The 23,960-nt window shown below is 43.7% G+C and overlaps 1 protein-coding gene across 9 annotated transcripts in view; it reads left to right on the top strand.

Annotated features, from left to right (window-relative positions):
• The window catches only part of LOC126536427 (E3 ubiquitin-protein ligase TRIM33-like), a 157,625-nt gene that overhangs the window by 116,901 nt on the left and 16,764 nt on the right, over nt 1–23,960 (top strand). For all 9 annotated transcript variants that reach the window (XM_055073997.2, XM_055073998.1, XM_055073999.1 and 6 more), the window contains 5 exons: nt 1,926–2,347; nt 5,586–5,708; nt 8,755–8,866; nt 11,019–11,093; nt 13,743–13,895. In XM_055073997.2, coding sequence (XP_054929972.1) covers nt 1,926–2,347; nt 5,586–5,708; nt 8,755–8,866; nt 11,019–11,093; nt 13,743–13,895 — 885 coding nt within the window. The remainder of the gene's footprint in view (nt 1–1,925; nt 2,348–5,585; nt 5,709–8,754; nt 8,867–11,018; nt 11,094–13,742; nt 13,896–23,960) is intronic.

Genomic DNA, 23,960 nt, shown 5'->3' on the forward strand with positions numbered 1-23,960 from the left:
TGTATTTGTCACCTCTAAAATGACTTTTGAATATCGGCACTGCATTAGCCAATCGGCACCCGGAGGAATTCACGCCTGCAGAATTTTTACCCTAGTGACTTATTATAAATTACATACGAGCTACTAGGTACTGCGACAGAGTATCTTTTTAGTACTCTTTGTGAAAATCCATCAGGACCCGTTGCCTAGGGCACATAGATGGATTGCAATAACTTCACTGTTACACTGCTCTTTAGAAAAGTAGGGAGTTTCTTGAACGCTAGATGGCAAATCACACAATTAATATTGTAGGTCTAGGGCACCTCTTTGGGCAGTGATAGGGTGGGCATCATCTGATGGCATGAAATGCGTTCGCTCGTTTGTGGGGGCCAAAGGTGGTCAGGTGAGAGTGGGCCAGCAATTGGGCAGCTGCTTCCAAGCAAGGCTAAATTGTAGTATGACATGTCGCAGAATAAACCAACAACAAGCAAAACATTCACCTTTAACATCTGGCTCGATCTATGTTGTCATTGCCAGGAATTTCCATTCATTTGTGGCAAGATATGCATTGGTTATTTCAGGGCAATGACGAAAAGTTATAAGTAATAGTTGCAGTAATTGTGGGTATAATTGCATAGGCATGGTAGGTATAACTTTAAGGTTGATTTTCATTTTTCTATTAAGGAAGGGCATTCTGGGCCAACTGGAACATCTACTGAGTGAAAATACTGGTGAAACCAAGAATACAGTGTAGATCACTGTATTTAGCAACACAACACACAAATAAACACAAGCCTCACAAATATTGCACACTGTCATAATATTATACAAATGACATGGCAAAACCAAGGTCAGATTTACATGTATAATGAGAAGGACTAGCTATCCTAATGGTGGCAGGATATCATAATGGCAGTACTTTTTTTTTTTCTTTTTTTGCAAGTACAAGGTGGCATTATCATTCAGTGAGCAGGGAGATGCTCAGAGCATTTGTAAACTTACCTGTGCAGATCGGATGGTGGAGTCTGACTCCTAGCACTTCTCATTTCATTCTTTTGAGTATTTCATACATAGAAAATGGGTAGGATGCACACCTTGCAGGAACTGTCTGAACTATGGGGCCTGAAACGCTCCAGTACACAGTATGCAGGCTAAAAATGAAGGATGCATTCTGCACTGACTGTGTGGCCCGTGAAATTCCCTTGCAATCTTCTTGTTAGGCTGTAATGTGTTTAAGCTTTCTCACGCTTGCTGCATTCTGAAAACTCCCTTATGGACTTGGGTGAAGCACTGCACCTAAGCTGCTTTTGCTGAGGGGCTTAGCATTGTGCCAGGTTTGAGCAGGCATAACAAGCTTTACGTGCGCTAGCTTGCTTTGTTTGGTCAAAAAAGAAGAACTTGTGAACAATTCTTCTTGCCTTATGTCTACCTTGGAACACACTGTTCTGTATACAGAGGAGCTCCTCCATTTCCCTTCCTCTTGTTCAGTCATAGCGAGGGTCTTGAATCTGGCTGCCTTGATGCCATTAGGTAGCATACGAGGGTTTATTAGCCACGTGCCTGCTCTTGTAAGTCATCGATTTGGCCATCAGGCACAAAAACCATCTGCCCACTATGGCTCTGGGTGGTGCTGGCCAACACTCCCAGGGCTAGAGCTAGCGCACATAAATACCCAATATAGTCGATGGATTGATGGCCATCGTCATAGCACAGTTGGTAGTGCAACTCATGCATAATGCGGAGGTTGTGGGTTTGTCTCCCACTGGCGGTCAGTTATCTTTCTTGTCCACTTCCATTTTCCATTTTCCTCGTTATTTTCTACATTTCAATTCCAACCACAGCTAATTAACCGGATGTTTCCATATCGTCACTGCCTGTTGGCTTTATATGGTCGTGTTCTGTGTAGTCTAACTCGCTCTTTTCTTGGCTTTGTTTTGCATTATCAGGGTGCCCAGGGCGGCCAGCCCCAAGCCGACAGCAGCTGCAGCCCTTCCTCCATAGCTGAGCCGGTCTGCAGCAGTTCCTCCCGCACTGCGCCCACGGTGTCTGCGTCCACGGCCAACTCTACCACAGTGGCAGCGGCAGGTTCCGGCAGTGTCCAGGACTGCTTCGAGGACCTCTCAACTCTGGAGGAGCTGCTCAAGATCGGGGACAAGAGCTTCGATCTGCCTGCGCAGGACGCCTCTTCTTCCTCTTCCTCGACCATGGTTGTGGCCACCAGCAATGGCCCAACTGCCTCCAATGGGTCTTCGTCCTCTGCAGCACAGCCAGGCTCGCCTTCCTCACGCTCCTCACTTTCACAGAACAGTGGGGGCAACACAGCCAACGGGTCTGGACTGAAGATAGTAGAAACGCACAGCCTGCAGAGGTGGGTGAGATGGGGAGTGCAACACATGCTCATCTTCTTGGGGGTCTTTTAGTAATACAGAAAAGGAGCTCCATAGCTTTTAATCGAGAGGTACAGGGATCAACACCTCGCACCTCCGCCAAAATGTTTTGTGTGCAGAAGAGCAGAGAAAGTCTACTTACAGTATTTACAAGATCCCGCCAGAAGCCGAGAGGCACCTCGTCGTCCTTCCCGCCATGGCCAGTCTCTCCAGCATCTTTCATATTGTAATAACATTGAGCGTCCTGAAATGTGATGAAATGGCTATAATAGCAGAAAGCATCTAAATCCATAGTGCTTTAAAAGTGTAGATCCATGCAAGTTTGCAAAACAAAACATCTGCACAAAATTTGTAAACGGTGATCTAAGGACAATGCATGCAGTTAAACGACAAAAGATTTTAAACAGTATTGCAATTTTAACTAAAGCCGCTCTTGTAGTCTAGCACATCTTGTTGTAATGTAATGTTATGTAAAAAATTGCATCCTGTCAGAATTCAACAACCAAACGATTGTTTCATAATGTGCTCTGCCAACAGTCCAAAGTCATGGTCATTGTGGTAGGTTGAACCATATTCCCTCGAACTGGCATACAGTCTTAGTGGCAAATTGCATGGAGCAAGTCGTCAAACCTGGGCAGCTTGCTGCTGACACTTGCTTAGTGGTGCTGAAACATTTTGTCTCTATTGTCTGAAAGAATTATGATAGATCATCAGCTCTTGTGGGAGGTAGGTATTGTGAAATGAGGGCTGTGGAAAACTGTTTGCACTGCTCAGGCACAAATCTTGTCGCTCTGGAGGCAGTCGCAGCAGAAAGGTTAGTAAAATCTTTCCAATAAAGCTGTATTTTAAAGTCCCTGTCTACAGCACATTTTTCTGGTGATGCTGCAGCATGTGCTGTAGAGCGAAGTTTTCTAAACTTCCTGTTCTCATGTGAATCCCATCAACCTTCACAGAATTTCATCTCTTAATCTCAGAGTGAATGATTTGAGTGGCTAGACATGATATACCGTGAATACCTGAATGTAATATGAACGTGAATATACAGTTAGAACTCGTTCAATATGTCTTGAAAAAAAAAAAAAACTGCAAGAAAAAACGTACTAACTAGGAAAACGTGCAATCTGAAGTAACTAAAAAAATTTCACAAACTCAACTATCGTTGATGAATGACACTACGCACCACGCGTTGTAAAACTGATAGGTGAAGATGCTTATCATAATAGGTTTGGTTGCGATAGCTGTGAATGTGGCTTGCAAAGACCCGGGCGCGGATTTGCTGGTACCGGAATGAGAAACTGAGGGCACGTCAGTGGTTTCACGCGAGACGGGCCAGCAGGTATTGCGGTGAAGCTGCCGCTGCGGGCAGCTATATACTGTTCTTGATCGCGCATGCTTCGCATATTTTCTTGTTTACACAGGATCTAGAGGCCGGAAAACATATCATACGATTGCCGTTTGGCGATGTACTAAATGTTGGTGCGAAAAATTGTGTTTTTCGAGAACATATGAACCAGTAAAAAATTACCATAACTCTATTGGGTCATTTTTTATGTTCTGTATTGCGAATGTTGGCACCAGGAAACCTATGTAACTGGACCCTCTCACTGAGTTTCTTCTGTAGTAGGAGGAGTAATTTTAGTGCCTCAAAAAGGGGAAAAAAGGCTTAGTTTTTATCTGCAAATGATATGTATCATGAACACTTGCCTGCTTATTCGCTCTTACTTTCCTCAGATGCATTGTCAGATAGGTCCACCCAAAGGTGTTCATCTGTGCTGTCCAGAGAGCTCGATATTCTGCCCTTAAAAGGCACGCATGACAAGTATGCCGGCATCATGAAAAGTCGGTGCCTACTAAGCCTTAGGCTTGTAATGCAATGACTAAGTGCACAGAATGCAGTCCACACCCCTTACAACGGATCAGCATATGACATACATCCCGATATAATTGGCGATTCTTCTTACTTGGTTTAGTCTGCCTATATTATCAATGCAACAAATACCAATTTTAACGAAGCTGGCTGTAACAGGCTGTCAGGTACAATGGACAGCTTTTTGGGTAAATTTTGTCTAGATATATGCAACATACTTTGCTGTGGTGATGCGTATTTGTTGTAGTTTACTGCACGTAACTATTTTTGGCCACATGCAGAATGTGCTAGTACGAACTTTTTCTCAATTGACGAACGCACCTGCAGAAAATTTCCCACAACAGTGTGCTGCAAAGCACCCAAAGGAGAGTTTTAGGGTCGACAATATAAGTGGCTGACTGTTGCTCAGCGCTATCGGCGTAGTGACGAACAAGTGGCGAGAGTGCCGCTAGGCCTAACCAGCTTAGCTTCAAAGCTGTAGCATACAGCTACAGCGCTTTAACAGCAGGCACTGACGATCACAAGATGCATTGTTTTGATAAAGCATTATTTCTAATCACGACATTTTGCAAAAAAATGACGATAGATGGCTATTCATGGTTTCCAGAGTGTGAAGCATGTGTGATGCAATTGAGCAGTCTCGCATGCAGTGCAGTGGCGACTAGACACAGGCTCTGACTTGAAGTTGCTGCATACCACAGCTCTCATTAGCGCTACAGGTATGACAGTGGTAGTCGCTTGTGTGAGAGATAAAGTTATACTATTAGATAATATTAGAAGTTTTCACAAACATCAGATAGACAAGCCTTTCTTGCTGAATTATTACGCTCCGTTGTAACGAGTTTTAAAAGTCAAGTATGATATGTGGCCTTTTATGTTGTGAAAATAGTAAATAAACACAGTGCACATATTAATGTGTTTTTGAAACAGAATCGGTGTACTGCTAAGTATCACTTAATCAGTCTCAAGTGTTCTGCTGCACATTTCAACCTGGGTTTAACCATGTCATACATTTAGTCACCACAAAATTTTGCTCTGTGTCATGATGGCACGATAATACCCGTGATTTGCGAACTCCACCATTTTGAGACAAACTTTAGTGTTAAATTAAAATATATTACATAATTGATCTCCTATCTTAATAATTGCCAATCTTGCTTTCTAAATGCCATACTTTAGTTGCCTGAAGCATGTCACAGAGTTCTCCGACTTTGAGAGTATATGTCAGTACTCTTTTAATCTCGATAACCTTTTAGTCTTGAATGCTGTGGTTTAGCCACTCTTGTATCTGAAGGCTCACTGGAAAGCCTGCAGAGTTAGGCTTCTGCAGCTGACACTCCTCTTTCGTGCAGCACGGACCCAAATGAGGACTGGTGCTCAGTGTGCCATGACGGCGGCGAGCTGCTGTGTTGTGGCTCCTGCCCTCGTGTCTACCACCTACAGTGCCATGTGCCCTCCTTGGGGGCCACACCCAGGTCAGTGCGCCACGTATACACTGTTTAGGTGCCTTTCCCAGGCATTTTTTCACATGTCATAGCCACCAAGCCAGTGTGTTATGCCTTTTGAACCATTACAGTGTTAGCCTGGCAGGAGAGAACTGCACTTGAAAATGGAAATTTATTATCTTGATTTTGCTTCCATGGCAGCAATGATGTTGTTGCACGACATCATATTTCAGTCTGTTTGCAAATGTGGGCACATTTTCTGCAGTGCTGTTGCAAAATTTGGCATGTGAAGTTTTCCGTTTTGTTTTTCGAGTGTAGTATAACTTCTTTTTTTGAGTCAGTAACTAGATAACCTCAGTTGGATGCTTAAGCAGTCTGTGACATTATAAGGAGCTGCATTGGGAATTTTTTATGATTAATGGTCATTCTTGAGCCCACGGAATACTTTGGAATTGGCACAGCTTGGAAAACGCAATCATGGTGCCTCATGCAGTCTCGAACTGTTGATTTGCTCAATCTGAGATAATACATTGCATTTGTATTCCACTCATCTTGAAGAGCAAGACTGCCTATTTCTTATCCCTTTCTGTTTTGAATTTTTAAATAACGTGAAGATTGTGTACTACGAGCATCTAAACGACCAAAGTCAGGGGAAAATAAAGAAATTCCAGCTGGAGTTCTCAGCAATGAATCCAAAGGTTTCTCCCATGAACTGTCAAAAACTCGGTGTGTTGTAAGTGACATGTGGTCATTTAGACTTCTTAATTTACTATCTTAATGATGTGAAATGTGGCCACATATTATTTGAAGACCCTTCTGGTGCCATCCAAGGCACGTTATATGTATTAGGCATCAGGCTCCAAAAATAGAGTGCGGAGGTCTAACCTCAGCATGATGCAACACATGGACATTTATGAAATTTCAGTGGGAGCCACATTTATCCTGCAAAACAATGTCAACAAGTGATCTAACTAGCATTGCTTAAACTTACATTCGCGAAAATCGTTTTGTTGTTTATTTATTTCAGTGTTGAATGATATTTCCTAAAAAAACATAACGATTCATTGGACCAAAAGGGTTCAATGAGGCGGTATACTGTGTGCTCTCATTCGTTGCACTGGTTGGTCTATAGCATGCACGAGGCAGGCGCAGTAGCAGCTGACTGGAGTATGATGCAAGCTCAGCGAAAAGCGAAGTTCATTCTGTTCTGGTGGTTTCGTACTGCTGCCTAAAGGTGGTGCAATGTGGTGCCCACAATTGCTGACACATGCAAGGGGGCTCCCTAAATACAGTATGTGTTGCTCAAAAAGTCTGGTTTGTCATTTTGGACAGACCTAACATTCTTTTTAGGAGTCGTATCAAGCATTTCAGTGCCACTGACATAAGGGTTCATTTTCCCGTTTTTGAACTGCCATGTCACTGACGTCAGATAAGGATGTGAGGACCATACCAAGAGAGCATTTGCATTACAGTCGCCGACCGATTTTCCGGACTCCAAAAATTCGGACATGCCCGATTATTCGGTCAGCTTCGCGGCACCGCCATTCTCCCCATAGACCATAATGTATAACAACTGCCGAAAGTTCGGACACCTTGCAACCTCTCGTCTGATTTTTCGGACTCTCCTTTAGCCAACTCGGTCGAGAGCACCGTGCACCGACTCTGACCGGTGCACGGTTCGACTTGCTGAACGCCATTTTTGTTTTGAACGGAGCTTCCTTGCTGCCCCACGAAGTGGCGCTACTGGAAATCCCCGCTCATCATCATCGTTTCTGCCTAGTTCGATAGAGTGGCTCTGCAGCAGTTCCGGTTTCAGCTTAGTGAGCCATGTCAAGACAATCCAGCAGCTGATTTGTTTCTTCGCGCACGACGCTGCGAGCAGGCCGCGTTTTTTCATTTGTGTGACTGGTGTCGGCACGGCGGTGTTTGCTTTGTGTGCTGTGTCGAGGTTTCGGCGATCCAACGCGGCATACGGAAACATCGCGTCAAGTCTCTAATGGCGCCGACAGTGCCCGCGCAGACTGCGCTGCGGAATGCCGGCAAGCGGGTGCCGGGAGGCCTAAGATTTGTCGCCTTCCGATGTGCTCCCTACCGACGCGGAAAATGTTCTGCCGAGACTTGCGCAGTGGTTGCATTGAGATTCCGGACACCGTCTCATTGACAGTTTCACAGGTGGTGACACTGCTGTACTGACATGCGCAGAACTCGACGACGGCGAGATCATTCGTGAGGTTTCTGCTGCACCGCCGGACGATGACCGAGTCGGAAGTTGACGCACCATGTGCTACGCTGCCGTCGCATGCGGATCGTGTACAAGCAGTGGCTGTGCTTTCAGCCGCCTATAGTGACCGTACGACCCTCTCCGAGATTCAGGCTTATCTGATTGCGCGTAAACGGAACAGCGTGCAACGGCGCATTCACGATTTCTTTAAGCCTACTGCCGAGCCCGAATAAGTGCGTGGAAATAAAGGATTTCATTTTTTTTTTTCCTTCTTAATCTGCTTTTTCGGACACCTGTTTATTCGGACATTTCAGCAGTCCCCGTGAGGTCCGAATAAACGGTCGGCGACTGTATCCGTGTTATTTTTACCCTACTGCATAACCAAAAATAAAGCATTGTGTTCATTTTATAACATACAAGAAAAAAATTTCAATATTGGAGGTGCTTCACCTCCAGAAAAACACAACGCTGAATGGGTTAATGTCTCCTATTAGTATCTCTGAAAGTTGGGCTATTACCTTTATAGTAAACGTTTTCAAGCTTTCTACATTGAGTTGGTTTTGTGCGCATTCAGTGCTGTCCACCATTAATGAGAACTCACGATAGCACTGCATATTAGAGCATAATTATTATTATTATTATTTTTTTAATATTGTGAGAACCTGACATTGCAGCTGACATCAAGCAGTAAGTGGTGCTGCGTCCTCCCTGTGCTCCCGCATCTGGCTGATGTGGCCAAAGATAGTGCACTTATATATGTGATGGTTCTTGGTTGTTGACAACTGGCAGTAAGTGTATCTTAAACACTGCAGTGGTGGCATTTTCATCGCACTGTGTCCTGCCTCATGTATGCAGTGAGGACTGGACGTGCCTTCTGTGCCTCGACATCCTCAAGTGTAACATTCCTCGGGAGTCAGCGGGCTCCAAGCGCAAGACTCCTGTGGGACTCAGCGGAAGGGAGCTCCTGGTCAGTCACTGCTTGTATCCCTCATGTAACACCTTTTGATATTTTTTATTTCATTTCATGCTACATGAACTCTTGCCATCTTTTAAATGAGTGACCATAGAGAGTTTTAGCCTGTCCATAAACGTATTACTCTTTGCAGATTATTGGGTTTTGGGAGAAGTGTACGATTGCAACAGCTCCGGTAGCTCAACCACAGAGCACGCCAAGCTAACACTGCAGTCACCTACCATATTCTACTTATTTGCTCCTGTAAAGTGTTGGTGGTAACATAATCATTGCCCTTTTATGATTTTCCTCCAACACGAACACTCACGCAACACAAACATGTTTCTAATACATTGTACTTGGACAAAGCATCACAAGATGTCGCTAGCAGCTTTGCTGCTGCTGTCCACCCAGTAATCCATAAACAGTAGAACGCTTATGGACTAGCTAGAACTCTCTGGTGTACAATTAGAAAGAAATCTAATTGTACAGTGTACAGTCACCGACCAATGAATTGGACACCCAGCAAAACGAACATGCTTGATTACTGTATATATAGTAGAACCTCGTTGATATGATCCTAGTTCATAAGATTTCCCAGTCCCAACGTTCACCATCGAGAACACCGAAAGTGACCCGACAGGTACACTTCGTTTTTACTGGTTCATGTGTTCACTAATGTCATCACACGATCGGAAAACTGCTATACTATGATACATTTTCCGGCCGCCAAATCCCATGTAAACAAGAAAAGGCATGAGGCTTACCCAACCTAAAACAGTAGCCTCCTGCTGCAGCAGCTTCTCCCCGCAGACTTGCCCGCCTGTGTCACTTCAAAACGCCAGGGCGCACTCAGTTTCCTATTCCAGTACCAGCAAACCTCCGGGTGTCGCTGCACGCCGCATTCGTAGCCATCGCCATCAACCCTATTGCCATAAGCATCTTCTCTTACCTATGCCACAACATCCGGGGTGTAGTGGCATTGGAAGTGTACTGCACGCTTTTAATAGGCAACGCTGATCGCCGAAACACGCGGCCGTTTCGTTGCCTGCTGCAGGCAGTGCGAAGTGAGTGCCATGTTTTGCTGACATGGCATTGTATTCTGGTGTCACTCACTGTCTTTAAGGGACAAGAAAGAGAAAAATTATGTCTTCTGCATCAGTTAATTAACCCTTCTACAATATCTGAAACACCACTCTTACCATGATAAGACACTTCGCAATCCAGAAAAAGCGCAGTAATAGAAGACGGGTCGCGACGCCTCCTTGAAGTTCCCCGCACCAGCTCGCTGTGACGTTATTGATCTTGGCGTCGTCTAGGGCCTAGGTAATTTTTTAGCAGTAAAGATAGACTACTTTGTGTTCCAAAAAAGTCAGATTGAAAATGGTGAGTTTCGGAAACTTTGCTAAGCCAATGCAGCCTAAATACGAAAAAAATACTTTGAAATATGTGACATCACAGTAACACACTGACTTTGGGTTTTCAGCACAAAATTCAAGACCTGAAACTTCGACCTTCATTTTCTCTTCTAGTAATCAATCTATTATTTCAAAATTAATGGCAACAGTCTTTTCAAAGAACGTTTTATCCGTCTAAACTGATTTAGTGTTTGGCTTTAGTGTCCCTCTAAAACACTATGCAATATAAAAATGACAGTGTGCATCTCGAGCTGCTCAGGCCCAATCAGTTCAGCTTGTGTCGGCGCCTCGTGACGCAACAATTCGCACAGAGTGAGCATGTCAGAACTTCCTGGCTGGATGCCACGTCGAAGAAGCTGCTAGCCCGGGCTGAATTCAAGGAGTGCTAACGTAAGCTTGCCGAAGCCGTAAGAACTGCTATGCGCGTCTCTGACCACTCGGATCCCACCAGCTCGGCGTGCATCAACGTTTCATGCCGCAACTGTCAACTACAGTTGAGCGTGCCAGATTTTTTAGTGACATTACATCATGCATTTTCGTGGTTAGTAGCTTTCTTTTTTTTTTGAGTTTCTTCCAAAACATATGAACGAGGTTCTACTGTACTTATGTAAGACCTGTAAGGCCTGCACCCCCACTTCGGAGTGCAACCATTTAGAGAAGAAATGCTTCACTAATCGACCATGCATGTTGAATAACATTTGTTGCTGTTACATGCTGTAACAAATGGCATGCATTTGTTTTGTCTAAAGATATGCGAAAGGATCCTGCTTCACCTCTTCTGCCACGAGTTGAGTGTACCGTTCCACATTCCTGTTAGTCGAACGGTGAGTGAGCTCAATTTATATATTTGTGAATGGCTTCTGTGCTCGATTCAGTCTTCCTTCTGTATCGAAACTGTTGCGCTCAAAATTTTATGCAATACATGAAAGCAAAGCAAAATAAGTCCACTTTTCAGGCGTACAACTTTTATCAACAAGATTTATGTCATAAAAAAATATATAAGTTGCCAAAAACAAGATTGTGGAATAGAACAGGACAAAACTTATAAAGATACGCTTGTGTCGAAAAAGAAAAATGCTAAAAATGTTTTGAAATATACAAGTTTTTTCGCTATCTAGTAGCCACTACCTCTAAAGAAATCAAAATATTTCTCGGAAAACTGTTAGTACTAGAAAAATTTGATTGGAAGCCCTACAGTTGAGCATGCTATGTAGTAAAGCAGTTTCTTGATGGGAAACATAAGGTAATGTTGCAAGTCGTGCAGTAAATTCGTGTTTTCTGTTGCATTTCACTGTCGTAACATTTCTTGGAGTTTTGGTTTGTCTCCACATTAGCTGGCTAGTGCTGAATGGCTTCAGTTGGGCGAGGAACACGAACTAGTGGAGCAGCCTTAAGTTGCGGGTTAATTTTCTTCTTGTTCGTTCTCAGAACTATCAGATAAAAAGGCAGCATGCTCCGACTCACTGTTGCTTGAGCCATCGATAAAACAGCCGATCTGTAATGTTTTGGAGCCCACCCACCGCTTCCGGAGGTGGCTGCTTTCGCTTTAAACTCCAAAAAGCATGCACACGTCTTTGGAGCTCATTCAAAAATTGCCACCAATTGGGAAGGGAATGAACTTCACAAAGAATGAAAGTTTACTTCTCCTACTACACTTCAGATGGCGCAGTTTATCTGTGAGTGGTGTGGAAGCTCTCGAAAACAGCATTTGAAACCATCGTCAGCAGGCTAACGATGCCCAATGTGCGTGAAAGGGAAAGAGTCAACTTGGTATTTCTTTGAGTTGTGTGGAAGCTTTACCCCAGGAGCTCCTATAATGGAGAAATCATTTTCTCCACATCTGCTGCACTGATTTTGAAGAGTTTTGTGTTGTATTTAAAGGGCCCCTCACCAGGTCTGGCAATTTTGAGCTGACAAGCGCAGTGCGTACAATGCATACTAACGATCATGTCTGCTAAGTATTGCATCGCTACGTGCTGCGGAAAGAGCTGAAATTTCAAACCGAACGCCATTTGCCCTTCTCCTCGCGGGCGCTGTGCTCCAAGCCAGAAGGTGGCGTATACGTGCTAATGCATTTATGTACATGTGTTTGCGCTGTGACGTCGCTCATAGTGACATGTGACTTCGAGAATTATTCAAGGCAACATCTGTTATTTGTGTAATTTGTTGGTTCAATAGACAAATTAATGTTTAGAGAAATAATGAAACACAAACTGAATGTCTGCATGTTTTTGTTTTACTTCGCACCGCAACAAGAGAGATGTACTTCTGCTTCGTCTGCTTGTTCCCACGTCGTGCACTTAGCTTGCAGACACCGAAGCTATGTCATTTTCTTTCGTGTTTCAGCGTGTGATCATGCTCTGTGATCTGCTTGTGTCTGCCTTAGTCTTCGTGTAGCACTGACTTAAACCGCTAGTCAGGTGTCCTCGTGCACAGCACGCAAAGTCATGTGCTGCATGAAACAAGACAATCGCAATGGCACGCACGCGACGCCGTCAGTGGAAGTGGGCCGCGCCACAAGAAAGCAAGGGGAAAAAAAAATGAAGGTGGGGCTCGTGACGTATGCGTCACATGATTCTTGAGCTTCGGTATGGGAGAACGCAGGGAAGGAATTTTGCTTGCGGAGGCTAGACGAGGCAAGTGGAGAGAGTGTCTCTCTTGGCAGTGGCGCTCACCTCCTGAAATCATGGATTCGCGGCACTGAAATATTTCTATCTTGGCTATTAACGAACGGATTTGAAATTTTTTTGCTGCAGAACACTCCCTAGAGGACACGTAACAACTTCCAGTGTCATTAAAACTTCTTTCTGGGCGAGTTGTTGCATACTTGACATAAAAATTGTTACAGCGCAAACACATGCAACCACAAAGTATCAAGGATGGGACACAAGCGCTTGTGTCTCGTCCTTGATACTTTGTGGTTGCATGTGTTTGCGCTGTAACAATTTTTATGTCAACTTCCAGCGTATAACCGAAATTTGCTATGTGGCCTGGTGAGGGGCCCTTTAAATGAGACAGTTAAAATATACTGACTGTAGCAATTTTTATTTAGGCCATCAGTCTTTCTCTTCAAAAATTCTGGAACACCAATTACAAAAAAAGGAACAATACAATAAACTGAAGAATCAAGTTTACAACTCTGACTTAACACTAAAAAAATGTTATTGCAATTATGTTTAATATGCTGATATAATGGACATTTTTTGTAAAGATTTGTTGCCATAAATCAAGATTCTACTTGCTACAGTCGGTAGAATTTGGTGTTCTCTCTTAAATGCAATACATTTCATTCATATTGGCTCACTGGTTGTATCATATTGGCTCACTGGTTGCTCACATGTATTTGAATAGGGCAATTGGAGTTGACCTCGAGCTAAAGCTTCCTGTTAAAGGCATTTAGTATTGTTTTGCAAGAGTAAGTTTCTTTGTTAACTTCATGCTCTCACAAAATATTATGCTTTAACTTGTCCCAGGTGCCCAACTATTACAAGGTGATTACTAAGCCCATGGATCTGACGACAATAAAACAGAAGCTCTCACCGTCTCACTTCAATCACTACGAGGATGTTCCCGAGTTCCTTTCCGATGTCAAGCTCATCTTCAAGAACTGCTACACCTTCAATCATGTGAGTTTTGTTTTGTCCTTTTGTTTCTTTTTATACCATATAATTTTCTACATAAACACTAGAGCAAACCCTGGCACTAATGTCAATGGGAGCTGCAAACATGACTGTTCAGTCGGCATGGGAATGACGATTAGTACATGGATCTGCTTAAACGGCCTGGCTTCAGACAGCTTGGCAATTTTGGGAATGTTTCATTTTCAACACAATATTGTATTAAAAATGCAAATATTCGCAATAATTCTGCGTGTGTGCATAGTCTTGTTGCCTTTTGCGTTTCAAGCCCCAACCATGACGATAAGGCAAATCCATATACTGGCCATCCATTCCCATGGAAGCTGAACAATCGCAACGCTAGAGTTTCCTTCGGTAAATTTAGTAGAAATGCTGTGCTTCTTTCCACTTTTTTTTTCTTCTGTGCTTTCTCCTTTATTACCTGCACTATGCTTTGTCATCCTGGTGGTTGGACTTTCCTTTGCTTTGGGTGTGGTCGGAAAAACTGACCAGATTGTTTATTGACTACCCCGCTGTGGCCAACCCGGAGGGTAAGGGGCAAACTGCTGTTGAACGAGACCTCACAGGATCAAGTCCCAGTGGCCGCGGCTGCATTCTGATGGGAACAAAATGCAAAAGTGATCATGTGCCAGACTTAAGTGCATGCTAAGGATGCTCAGATAGGCAGAATTAATCTGGAGCTTTCTACTTCAGCACCAGTCATAGGAGGCAGTGTTGCTAACTTCTTTTAAGGGACATGGGGGTAAGGGTAGTGGTGGTGGTGGGGGGGGGATGCCGTCATCAGGCAATTGTCGTCATGCCACCTTTGTCATGCAGTCAACACCGTACTGTTGTCTGGCATCGTCTGATTGTTGTTGCCATTGTAAGCGTATCAACAACATATAGACGTCATTGTGCCATCATGGTCATGCCATTATTTTCATGTCATTGCGGTTGTTCTGTCATCATTCCATTATTGTCCTGCTGTCTTCGTCATACTGTCACTGTCATACCACTGTCATTTCTTCGTCACGTCTGGGATCCACTTGTTGGAGTGCCACATGTTTACGTTGAGTGAGGGTTTTCCAGTGGAAATGTGTTAAACTTTGTTGTTTGCTTTGTACTTGCAAATGATCACTGAAGAAGAGCAGCGTGCCTTACAAACACCAATGAAAGCTTCATCTAAACTGATTCCCACGGCACATGAGATCTACATATCTTTTTAAATGTTTTATTTGTTCTTATACGTCTTCCTTATTATTCTTTATACTATAGCTTTAAATTACCTCCTGCAGTGGCAAGTCAACAATTGGAATGGGAAAAACTAAAACGACCCTCAATTTTCTAAAGATGTATCATATTTCAAGATTGCACCCTGCCTAGAAAAGCAGCTTTGATGCACCCAGATTGCTCACTAATAAGCAACTTTCTCACTAAGTTGCCAACATTTGACCTCCGGTTGTACTCAAGATAGGTCACTTTGGAAGATACATTTTGTTTTGGCATAATGCAATGTTGAGTGCATGATTTCGCTGCAATAATAGGCATAGTATAATATGTCAATGCACTTGTAAACTATGCAATGTGCAAATAGTGCAAATAGTATTTATGGCATTACATGGTATACTATGCAAAGCCTGTTGCTAAAACACTTGGCTTAATTCCTTGTGATGATGGATTGCAACAATAGGCAGTCAAATTGGTGCTCAGGTGAGCATGCTTTTTAATGTGACGATTATGAAGGACGTTTACACTGCAGGCACTGATGCAGTAGTACTATTACACGTTTAGTTAAAAGCCAACTGCAACGAAAGTTTGACTGCATATAAGGCCTAGTTTAGGGTAGTGTAGATATAGCACCAGCCTCCCTGCAAAGCTTTACATTTTTTCTCCTTTCAATGCCACACTATTACCCCAAATTCTGACCAAGATGGCCAAATTGTTTGTAAAGACCCTCGTTGCCAGCATGTTTTACTTCCTCAGTAAGAAGTTCGCTACTGCCTTCACTGCTCCGGGAATTGTGTGCTGCCACCTACCAAAAGTATGATAATGGCAAAGCAAAGAGACAAAACTAGGCTCGTCCAAGGCATTGCTATAAAAATGAAAAGCACCGTCAATGAGCTCAGCTTGTCCTTGGCCGTTTTTACCAGAAACAAGTGGCCGAACCCAGCTCATTCAAGGTGCAGAAGGGGTTAATACCAGTGGATGCATCACAAAAGCTAGCAAAAATAGAAGTTTCTGATCCCAAAACTGAAAAAACGCCACTAATACTGCTCTTGAGACGTGATGCAGAACCCTGAATATTAAGAACCAGTACCTGCAGTGCTGAAAATTTTGGAGGTGATGGATTGGGATTTTAATCACATCCAGTAATCACCAGGTGAATGCTTCATCTGCTTAAATGCAATTTAAAGGCTATAAAATTAATAAGAAAATTAGACATTTACTAGCCCTGCAGCTTTGCCAAAATTGCTTATGTAGTATTTACTATTCATTTATAACCAATTTAGACAGAAGGAAGTTTAGTTGCTGCAGGCCTTTAGATAATACCGTATTTACTCGCATAATGATCGCACTCGCGTAATGATCGCACCCCTGAATTTTGTCGTCAAAATACGATTTTTTTTAATTTCCTGTGTAATGATCGCACCCCGAACTTGCTGCAGCGATATGTCGTGTGCCAAGTCGAGCTAATAATGATCGCGCTTATCATCTGTCGAATGCTACGCGAACGACTCTTCAAGACAAACCAAGCGGTCTGCACGCACCAAACATTCTTAAGTAGATGCCTCATTTCATTACTTTCATCACTTTCCGCACTTCCATGACTAAAGAAAAGCTGCAACCAAACTTGCCTTTATTATGTGTAGGCGTTATAATGGTCGTGGTCAACAACAAAAAAAGGTGCCTTTCGATTCTTCTCATCTGTACTCGTGGGCACGCAACAAATCGCGAGTGGCAACGATAGTAGCCACCAACGACAGTAACCATGTTTACAATGATACGTTAAAAGTGTACCCTATTCATACGCCGACGCTTGTAACGCAGCTAAGATATTTGCCCACCCTTAGCGGAAATGTGCCGTATTAGGATAGTAGTGAAGACAGATGCCGCAGTTTCCGCAGCATGCCGGCCATGTGTTTCTATGTCACTGGCAGCTAAGTGCGCCCATCTGTTTCTGTCCCCTCGAAGTGGACATGGCTACGTTTTTGCCGCAAACTTGCCGAATTAACAATATTACTCATTACTGATACGGAAGACACTGTTTCAATGCACGTAATGTACTCGTGAGAAGAAAAAAAAAAATCGCGTTCGGCGCGTTCGGCTTGCTCCGCCGGCCGCCGTTTTTCTTTTGGTGTCCGTCTCGCAGCAAACGCAGAACGAAAAAAAGTTTTTTTTCTTTTCGCGGGAAATTTAACCCGCGTAAGGCTAAACCCCATGAACGCGATTTTGTTTGCGATGGCGACGAGCGACGGCTTCGAGCGACGGATCGAGCCCGTCGCTTGAACAGATCGCTCAGTCTTGTTGCGCGATCACTCGGTTCTACAAATCTAGAATTCGTCGCTCGTCGCCCGGAAGTGCTGTGAGCGACTAGCCAATAGCGCGAAGCCGGAACTGGATGTACATCACTCAAGTACTGCCGATTGTGGCGCGGAACGAGCAAACGACTGAATTTTTTTAGGGAAAGGATAAGAACCTACTGCAAGACCTTCAGAAATATTTTATGCTGCTTTTTACAGTAAAACACATCAACTTAAGTTAATAAAGCACGCGTCACGCTAGTTTCGGCGCCTATATTGCTGCCCTCATACCGACAACACTGGGGAGACGTCGCTCGAACTCGTCGCTCGCATGGGGTACGACTTGTAGGCGACGAGCGAACGCGACAGCCATCTCCACCGCGTCGCTTGTCGCTGTCGTGCACAAGATCGCTTACATGGGGTTTATACTTAATGATCGCACCCCTGATTTTGCATCAATTTTTCTGACAAAAAAAGTGTGATCATTATGCGAGTAAATACGGTATGGTGGTGAAGGACCATAAAGAGGGGCCGTTTCCACATTGGATGTGTATGTACCCATTCTCACTAAGGTACTACTGGGTACTACTGACAGCTGCACTGCATAAACATCAATTTGCAGGTGCAATTATCTTCCCATGTTCTGTCACCAGGCATCAAGGAACTGTAAATTAAAGATAGTATGTTTTTTTTTCTTTTTGTAGAGTGGGGAGGATACTTTGTCAGCCAGGTGCTTGCTCTGTTACTGACAGGAACTCCTGACTTTCTTCGTTTCTGTTTCTGTCCAAAGCAGCCCTTTTGGTTGAGGTAGCATTTACAGCAGCTTTTTTTTTCTGCCACGCAAGCATTTGGTCACTTTGGCACGGATGCTTGGTGCGATCATTGTTGTGGGTTAAATGCGCGTGCATAGTCTTGCTGTATATGTTAAGCACAGCACTGCTGCAGAATTTAGTAAGTACCCTTTTTCCCAGCTGCATGCTTGCTGTGCAGTGCAGTTTGATTCATTGCACTGCTTACGATTCCCTATGTGCACCACGTACAAATCAGAATTTGAGTTTGCAGGCAACTTGCGTTAGTTCAAGCTCCTAGGAACCATATACACTGAACTCTCACTTGAGGGAACTTAAGGGACCGAAGGAAATAGTTCACTTAACTGAAAGTTCACTAAACTGAATATTCACTAGACCAACATAAGACATGGCACACAGAGTCAAAATTTCGAAGTGCAATTCATGGAGCAAAAGACATGGCATCCATAGTGTTAGAAATGTGTGAAATTTAATTTGTACATATCAACAAGTACAAGGTTCATAACAGTTATAATGCTGCCTTTCTCACTTAGAAAAAAATCTGTAATCTTATTCTGCACTTGTACTTTTAAAGCACAGGAAGTAACAAAACTGTCCAAAGAGCCAATGTTTTTGTACACTTCTTCTGGCACAGCTTGCTGTTGAGACACAAAGTCTCTCAACTTTCCAATGTACCCTACAACCTCAGCTAGAGTTATAGGGCTTGAAACTGGCTCGGCAGTTGCCTCTTCTTCGTCGCACTCTTCTTCTTCTTCTTCAGGACGAACATTGGAAACAATCTCCAGATCAGTGTGTACAGCACAGGTAATCAGTGCACTGTCACACTGTCATAGTCTTCAAACGAAGTATTGCTATCGACCTCCACCTGATGACAAAAATAAGCCTTGGTCCTCTGAGCAAGTTCGTTAAACTGAAATATTGACTGTTCCGAAATTCGTTTAAGTGAAACATTTTTGCATAGAATCTATAAGAAAACTGCCGGGGATTTTTAAAAAGTTTGTTATTCTGAAATATTCGATAAACCGACGTTCGTACAATTGAGAGTTTACTGTACTGTGTTTGTTTGAATAATATGAAATTGAATAAAATACATTTTCCGCAACATAACTATAAACTATATGAACAGATATAGATACAAAACAATTTTATGCCTCATTATATTAAGTCATGTTTGATAAAGCTGATGGATACCTTCATGAGAAGAGAGAAGTCCCAGTGCGGAGCATGCCTGTGGTACCGTATTTGAGTCATATAATCAAATAGATTACGGAAGCCATCCCAGTCACATTTCAAGATGCACATTAGCCCGAATATCATACATGAACATTTTGACTATTCATGTCTTATGAGTGTCCTCTCTACTAAATATTTTTTGGCTGCATTGCTATCTCTAAAATTTTGAATTTACCAAGTTCCCTGAAACCATTGTTTGGATTCTGCAGCTTCAAAATGCATTGAAAACATAGTTGACCAACCAAAATTTCCAGGCTTGTTTCATTAACCAGTATTTGAATACGTTGAAGCTTGTATTATTGTGGGTCATCGTAATCTCTTCTTTCAAGATACACAAATAAGTCTTCTGTATGTGCTATTGAGACCAGAATTATGGACACCACTGAAACAGTCGCTGAAATGCTTTGCACCACTGTCTCGACGACATAGCGCCTGTGGTTGAGCTTGGACGTTTTTTTGTAGCTGTTGTTGCCAATTGCTTCGTGTCTGTAGTGGTTCACACAAATCGTCACTATGAACTATAAGGGAGCCCCATAACAGTCAAAACATGGTAAATAAACTTGCTTAATCATTATCCAATGCTGTCTGAATGTCCAAACCAAATATTTCAGTATGTACATATCATCAGGGGCCAACAAGTTGGCTCAAAAATCCATGGCGAAACATTCGGCATCCTGAAATCTCCACCACTTATCATATTTACTAAATTATACTCAAATAAACACGATGGAGTGACTATTAGCTGGGTTTCTATACACATTATGATCAAGCATTGATTCTGGAAAGACTGAAAAACAACTGTGACTACTGTGGGTAAAGAAGTACAGTTTTATGGCCCCCAAGATTGGTGTGTCACATTACCTGATCCTGGAGGCCACATTGGTATCAAATCTTGTGATCTTATGATGGGTGGAGCAAGTACAGTGAAACAGCTTTGACCACAGTAGGAATGAGGAAAAGGAGAGGAAGGCTGCGAAGGCAGCATTTCATTACCAGTAACTCTGTCCCTACAAGACATGTTCAAAATCCTTTGTATGAAAAAGACGTTTGAGGCTATATCCTTTAGTGCAACATACATATTTGGCAGAATTCCTGAAAGCTGTTGGAAGGCCCCCTCTAGAACAAGTTTCCTGATCATCTGAATTGTTTGCGCAGCCTTGTTTGTTATCCCCTAGATCTAATGCACTCCAAGGTCCCTTGATGCTTGTCGTCCTACTTAAAGGGAAGCTGAAACACTTTTCGAAAAAAATGAGTTCTCTGCGGCATTCTACAGTTTTGAGTCCCCTGAACACGAATATCTGGTTCAAAAAGGGCGGAAACAAACGCAAGCGGCTGTTTTTCCAAGAAAACGCGCACCAGCGCCTCAGGGCATCGCGCGAACGCCGCTGTTGCCCGTGATTGGTCGGGGCCGCTGTGACGTCGTTGGCGGTAGTCGCCGGTCGGCGCCGCCGCATGTCTCCGTTTCAGAGCGTAGCACCAGTTTTTTCTCTCTGGTAGCACGCGGTTCTGCTGTTCTGGCTTCATAGCTGAGTTGCAAGATGGAACGTTCTCGCTGTCTCCGACAGCTTGTATTGTCCCCGTACATGTTTGAACCCACAGCCGATACGGAAAACGATGGCGGCAACAGAGTCAACGACGATATTGAGTGTGCCAACAGCGAGAGCGATGTGTGCACCTTCTCGCGCGCTGGAAATCTTAGCTGGGACGTATGTTTTTTTTTTTTTTTTTCATGTAGCTGCACGTTGCAATGACGGGAGAAAAAATGCGCTAAAGTGTCACTGGGAACATGCTGCTGGAAGAATGCCGAAGCACTAACTTCTCATTAGATTTACACGGGTGCAATTCCGCGATGTCAAGCACCTTGCCGCTGCTTGTCTAAGGTCCCGTGGTTTTTTCAGCGTTGATACACGATCGCGAACATAAGTGCCGCGTTTCAAAGCGCGCACATGCAGTGCTGTGAGGTACAGTCACGGAAGTTGCTTATCATACACATCCAGAGATGACCAGAGGTATTATATGTGCAATATTCATACTATGGTTCGACGACTTTGCGAGTGTGGCTCGATCAAGAATCGGTATGCGTGCTCCATGCTAGTGTTGACATAAAGATATTAGGCAGTTTTAGCACCGCCGTGTGGTAAACACGATAACTGAACCGTACGTCGAATGTCACTAGGCAAGCCTACACTTCATTTGATACCTCAGGTGCATCGCTGTGGAAGCTACGCTCGAAGTCCGGTCACCAAAATTTATTACTGCGCGCGTTTCCGTCTATGCTTCGCAGCGTGCCAGCGGCGTTTGCTCGCGCGAGCATGCACGTGAAGCTGCCGCGACGGGCTGCAATTAAAAAATACCGAAAAGAAAATTTTTTTAAAAGAACGTGTTAGCAGCCGTATAAGTACACGGATGGTTTCTATGGGTAAATTCTTTTTTTTTTTTCATTCCGGACTGAGCTTATATATGGAAAGCTTTCTGAAAAATCGGGTCAAGAAACACCGAACTTTTTCTAAGTGCGAACGCAGCCAATGCAAGAAGTATCTCAAGCCTCCACAGCGTTGTACCTGATGTATGAAACGGAGTATAGCAACGCTAGCAACAACGCGTTTTCGCATTTGTCGTAAGGCTATCCGGCTACGCTAAAACTGTGTTACCAGACGTTAATGGCTGCAAATGTTCGTATTTCTCCAGTGCATCAATGTGGGCCTAATCACGCTTTCATTAAACTAGGTGCATCTGCATGTGCTGCGTATTGATGGAAGATGAAGAGAACTGCTTGTGCTGCCAGGAGGTGCAAGAGATTAGGAAAAAACAGAAGCGCACGCAGTGCGTAACAAGTTCAAGACAATTCAGGACTGTGTGCCTCAGCAGGGTAGTACTGGAAGTGGCACTTGCCCAGAAAGGAGTCGAACCGGCTGGACAAGGCAAGAAGTTTACACACAGGTGTGAAAATGATATGGCCAATGGAAAAAGAGTGATGCAAAAGCAATATTTTTTTTAGGCAATTGAGGTACGCAGCATACCGCCAGTTTGTCTGGCTAGTATGGAAAATGTTGGGAAAGAAGAACCGTCGAATTCTGCCAAGCTGTGTACTTGAAGTTGTTCGGGCTTCAGTCGCGCCGATTTAATAGGAATACCGATTGCCCGCATCGTTGTCAAGCCCCGATGATAGTCACTGTCGCGGAAATGGTCCGAGCACAGCACAGTTGATTTCGTCGGCACGAACTTATCTCTCCTCACCGCACGTACCCACTGCGCTGCAAGCTTCTTTTCCTTCGGGAATTTGTGAAACACCACATCGTCTCGCCCGCCTGTGTTCGCGCAGCCGAATGCTGCACAGAACGAGGGCATGTTGGGCGCCCTTGGCTGTAGGCACTCATGCAGCACAGAAGGAAAGAACAGTTTACGAAAATCGCAAAACAAACGTGAGCGGCGGCGGCGGCGGCAGATCTCTCGTAGCGTCGTTCAGTAAAGCGCAGGACGGAAAGAGGCATGCCAGCACATGTCAGCACGCCGGTCCGCAGCTCGGTTGGTTCGGTCTCCGCCCATGACGTCACTCTCGCCGGTTCTCTCCTCTGCCAACGTCCTCACCCGGCGCTCCGGGAAGCGATGGGGGCGTGTCCGCGCAGGTGATTTAGAAAGCGATTTCCGCCCGTTATATTAACAAAACGAAAAAAAAAAATTTCGGAACCGTAAATTATTAGGTGTGTTCTTCCCAATCCCAGCAATTCATAGAAATTGAAAACCGTTTCAGCTTCCCTTTAAGCATTCCAAATGTTCTGACTTGTGCCGATCCAGAGATTTAACAATTTCTTTATTTATTGCGCTGCGAAATGACCACAAGCAAGGCACAAGGAACAGTTGCACCTTATTTGTACATTCTTACTTACAGGGTTCCTTGAAAGCAGAGGGATATTAATTTTTGATAGCTCACATTTGATTGTGCTTTCATAAGCAGATGTCCAGACAGAGTACCAGTGGATGACTCTTCCAACCGTGCCTTTCGTTTCGAGATGTATACAACTGAAATGAAGTTGCCGAATCCTTAAAGCACTCTTACATGCATTTATTCCCATTGAATGAGGCTGCTATCTTCTAACATTGCTTGACCTGCTTTTCTGCTTCCTTCTGCAAAAGCGCATGCATTGAGCTTGGCTTTCTTTATTGTGGATGTGCTGTTAACAGATTTGCTTTGCTTACCTTTAGAACCATCTTACCCTGCATTGTGCAGTGAAAGATGCAAGGTTGTGCACAGTAGAAAGAGAGAGAGAGCGAGTGTGTGTCTGCACCCGCTGTGTTGTTATTTGGGAGACATTAGTATTTTCCTTGACGCTTGTCTCATGTTACGATTGTAGTTCATTGCATAGCAAATTTTGTGGACAGAAGACTAAACATAATCACTAATGTTCTTATTGCCCGATTTTGAATTGTGGCATTGTGTAAAAAGCCGTAAAATTAAAACCAGGAATTGTCAGATCAGCTTTCATGGCTGAAACTTGTATATTATTTGCTTG

This window comes from Dermacentor andersoni, chromosome 4 (genome assembly GCF_023375885.2).
Source record: "Dermacentor andersoni chromosome 4, qqDerAnde1_hic_scaffold, whole genome shotgun sequence".
NCBI lineage: Eukaryota > Metazoa > Arthropoda > Arachnida > Ixodida > Ixodidae > Dermacentor > Dermacentor andersoni.